The sequence below is a fragment of the Mus caroli genome, unplaced genomic scaffold (assembly GCF_900094665.2).
Source record: "Mus caroli unplaced genomic scaffold, CAROLI_EIJ_v1.1 scaffold_18815_1, whole genome shotgun sequence".
Lineage (NCBI taxonomy): Eukaryota > Metazoa > Chordata > Mammalia > Rodentia > Muridae > Mus > Mus caroli.
This window is the reverse complement of record NW_018389967.1, coordinates 2,123-4,986: the sequence shown is the minus strand read 5'-3', so window position 1 is coordinate 4,986 and position 2,864 is coordinate 2,123. Positions and strand designations below refer to the sequence as shown.

The 2,864-nt window shown below is 40.4% G+C and overlaps 1 protein-coding gene across 1 annotated transcript; it reads left to right on the top strand.

Moving 5' to 3' along the window:
* Positions 1-340: 340 nt before the first annotated feature.
* LOC110288394 (trace amine-associated receptor 7d) lies at positions 341-1,417 on the top strand. The gene has a single exon (XM_021154752.1). The coding sequence runs from the start codon at positions 341-343 to the stop codon at positions 1,415-1,417; it is 1,077 nt and encodes a 358-aa protein (XP_021010411.1).
* The last annotated feature ends 1,447 nt before the right edge of the window (positions 1,418-2,864 follow it).

The window sequence follows — 2,864 nt, the reverse complement described above, 5'->3', positions numbered from 1 at the left end:
TTATCTCACCTTACACCATTGGGACTTGGTTCTAGGGACAACCTGTATTTGGCTTCATTAGGACACTTTCCTGGGGGTTAAGAGTGCTTGGGGTATTAAGGTTAAATAAGGCTGAGAATGCTAATAGCAGGTCAGATTTAAATGTGCATCTCAGAATACATTGGTGCTTTTGAGATGTGAAAAAATAGGTGAAGCAAAGATTAAAAATTAAAACAGACTTAAAGAGCCTTCATGGAATTAGGAAGGTTTACTGTGGAATAGGGAAAAACTCTTTCAGGAAATCAAAATGCACTAGGAATTACATCCTGTATTTTTTCTGAGGATCTTTGGAGTAGCATACATGGCTACAGGTGATGACAGTTTTCCCTGGGACAAAGACAGCATCCTGAGCAGAGATCTGTTCTCTGCCACATCTGCAGAGCTGTGCTATGAGAACCTGAACAGATCCTGTGTCAGGAGTCCATACTCTCCAGGCCCTCGCCTCATCCTCTATTCAGTCTTTGGCTTTGGGGCTGTGCTGGCTGTGTGTGGAAACCTCCTGGTGATGACATCAATTCTTCATTTCAGGCAGCTGCACTCTCCTGCCAACTTCCTGGTGGCATCCCTGGCCTGTGCTGACTTCTTGGTAGGGGTGATGGTGATGCCCTTTAGCATGGTGAGGTCTGTGGAGGGTTGCTGGTACTTTGGGGAGAGTTACTGTAAATTCCATTCTTGTTTTGAAGGGTCATTCTGCTATTCCTCTCTCTTCCACTTGTGCTTCATCTCTGTTGATAGATATATTGCAGTCAGTGACCCCCTGATCTACCCCACCAGGTTTACTGCATCTGTTTCTGGCAAGTGCATCACCTTCTCCTGGCTCCTGTCCATCATCTACAGCTTTGCCCTCCTTTATACAGGGGCCAATGATGCTGGGCTGGAGGATCTAGTGAGTGCCCTCACCTGTGTGGGTGGCTGTCAAATCGCAGTGAATCAAACCTGGGTCTTCATCAATTTCCTATTATTTCTTATCCCCACCCTTGTGATGATAACTGTCTATTCTAAGATTTTCCTCATTGCTAAACAGCAGGCTCAGAACATTGAGAAGATGAACAAGCAGACTGCCAGGGCATCAGATAGCTACAAGGACAGGGTTGCCAAGAGGGAGAGGAAAGCAGCCAAAACCCTGGGCATCGCAGTGGCTGCCTTCCTCCTTTCATGGCTGCCATACTTCATTGACTCCATCATTGATGCTTTCCTAGGGTTCATCACGCCCACGTATGTGTATGAAATCCTAGTTTGGATCGTTTACTATAACTCAGCCATGAACCCTTTGATTTATGCTTTCTTTTATCCTTGGTTTCGAAAAGCCATCAAACTCATTGTCTCTGGCAAAATCTTGAGGGAGAATTCCTCAACCACCAAGTTGATTCCTGAGTAGATTTTTGGTTTAGTTGGGGATTGGAGAGACTCACAGCAGAAAATCACTGGGGACATTGAGTGCCCAGCCCCGTTACTGTTAAGTGATGAATTATGCTTCAGCTGGGACCTGAACACATAAATCTACCTTCTGTATTTTCAATAAATGTAAAATTTATTTCTAGATGTAATGGAATTAGATGAGCTTGGATCTGACCATTTCCTACTGTGTCCCCTTCTGGTTTGTGTCATTTGTTTTCCCTAAATCAGTGACCCTTTTCTTGCCCTCTATAAAATTCTATTTGTTGACCTTCGTTAAATGTTTTAAGCCTCAAATTTAAATATATAGTCTTTAAATCCCTTTGTAGTAGGAAATAAGACACCGATACTCTTAGGGGCTGTCTCTTGCTCAGCATAGAGTCATATGCAGGACTCTATTAACTGAGCCCAAAATTTGAGCAGTTAAAAATATGATTCTTAAGGTAAGAAAAATATGTCAAGATATTATTATGTATTAACTAACATCTACTCAGTTGTGTATAGAAGAAAGAGAAAACAGTGTCACAAATAGTCACATCTCCTCAGTGACCTGCCTTTTAGGGAACATCACATAGGCCACAATCCTAAAGCTGTACAAGTTGGTATATGTTTAAATCAAGGACTTAAAGGTGGCCGCTCATTTTCACTGTGATTCATAAATTGGCTGATCCCTCACTTATTTTGTAATGTTTTTAAAGACGTATAGAAGTTTTCAAACATATGCATAAAAGCCTAATTAATGTTGTGTTCAAAAGAATAAAAAACCAAGTTAATTCTTAGTCTTGTAAACCTGTTTTATCAGGTTCCAGGATGTCTTTCTAATGTCCCCTCCCATAAAGGTTTGAATTCCTTGTATAATTTGCCTTTGATAAAGTCAACAGGATGGTTTAGACATGACTCACTTGATAGTACACTACAGGAAAGTAAACAGCAGAGAAATAATCAAATCCATATTCGAATCAGGATTACTTGGTTTCATAGAAGAAATTACAAAACTTCCAAGACTTAGGCCTGAAGAGGTAGCTCAGTAGTGTAGAGTACTAACTGCTCTTCCTGAGGACAAGGATTCAGTTACCAGCACTCCATGGCAGCTCAGAACCAGAGATAACAATGGACCTGTCTGTAACTCTGGCTTCCTCAGACTCTGCAAATACAATGCACAGACAGACTTGCAAGCAAACATTCCTACGTATAATGGAAAAGTAAAGAAAAAAATTGAGCCCCATATACTTGGAAAAGTTGTCAATACATATTGAAATGTTCTTGATTGCTGGTATTATTTCTATGTTGATAAATTCCAAGAATACTTGTTATTAATGTATACTTTTTATTGTCATAGTTTTAAGCTGGTAAATTTTTCCCTCTGATGCAATCCTTTTTTTGACTTTTATATTAGACAGATTCTTTCTCTATAGCTCAGACTAACCTAT

Coding starts and splice junctions, on each gene's coding strand:
- LOC110288394 (XM_021154752.1), top strand. CDS start 341: ATGGCTACAGGTGATGACAGTTTTCCCTGGGACAAAGACAGCATCCTG.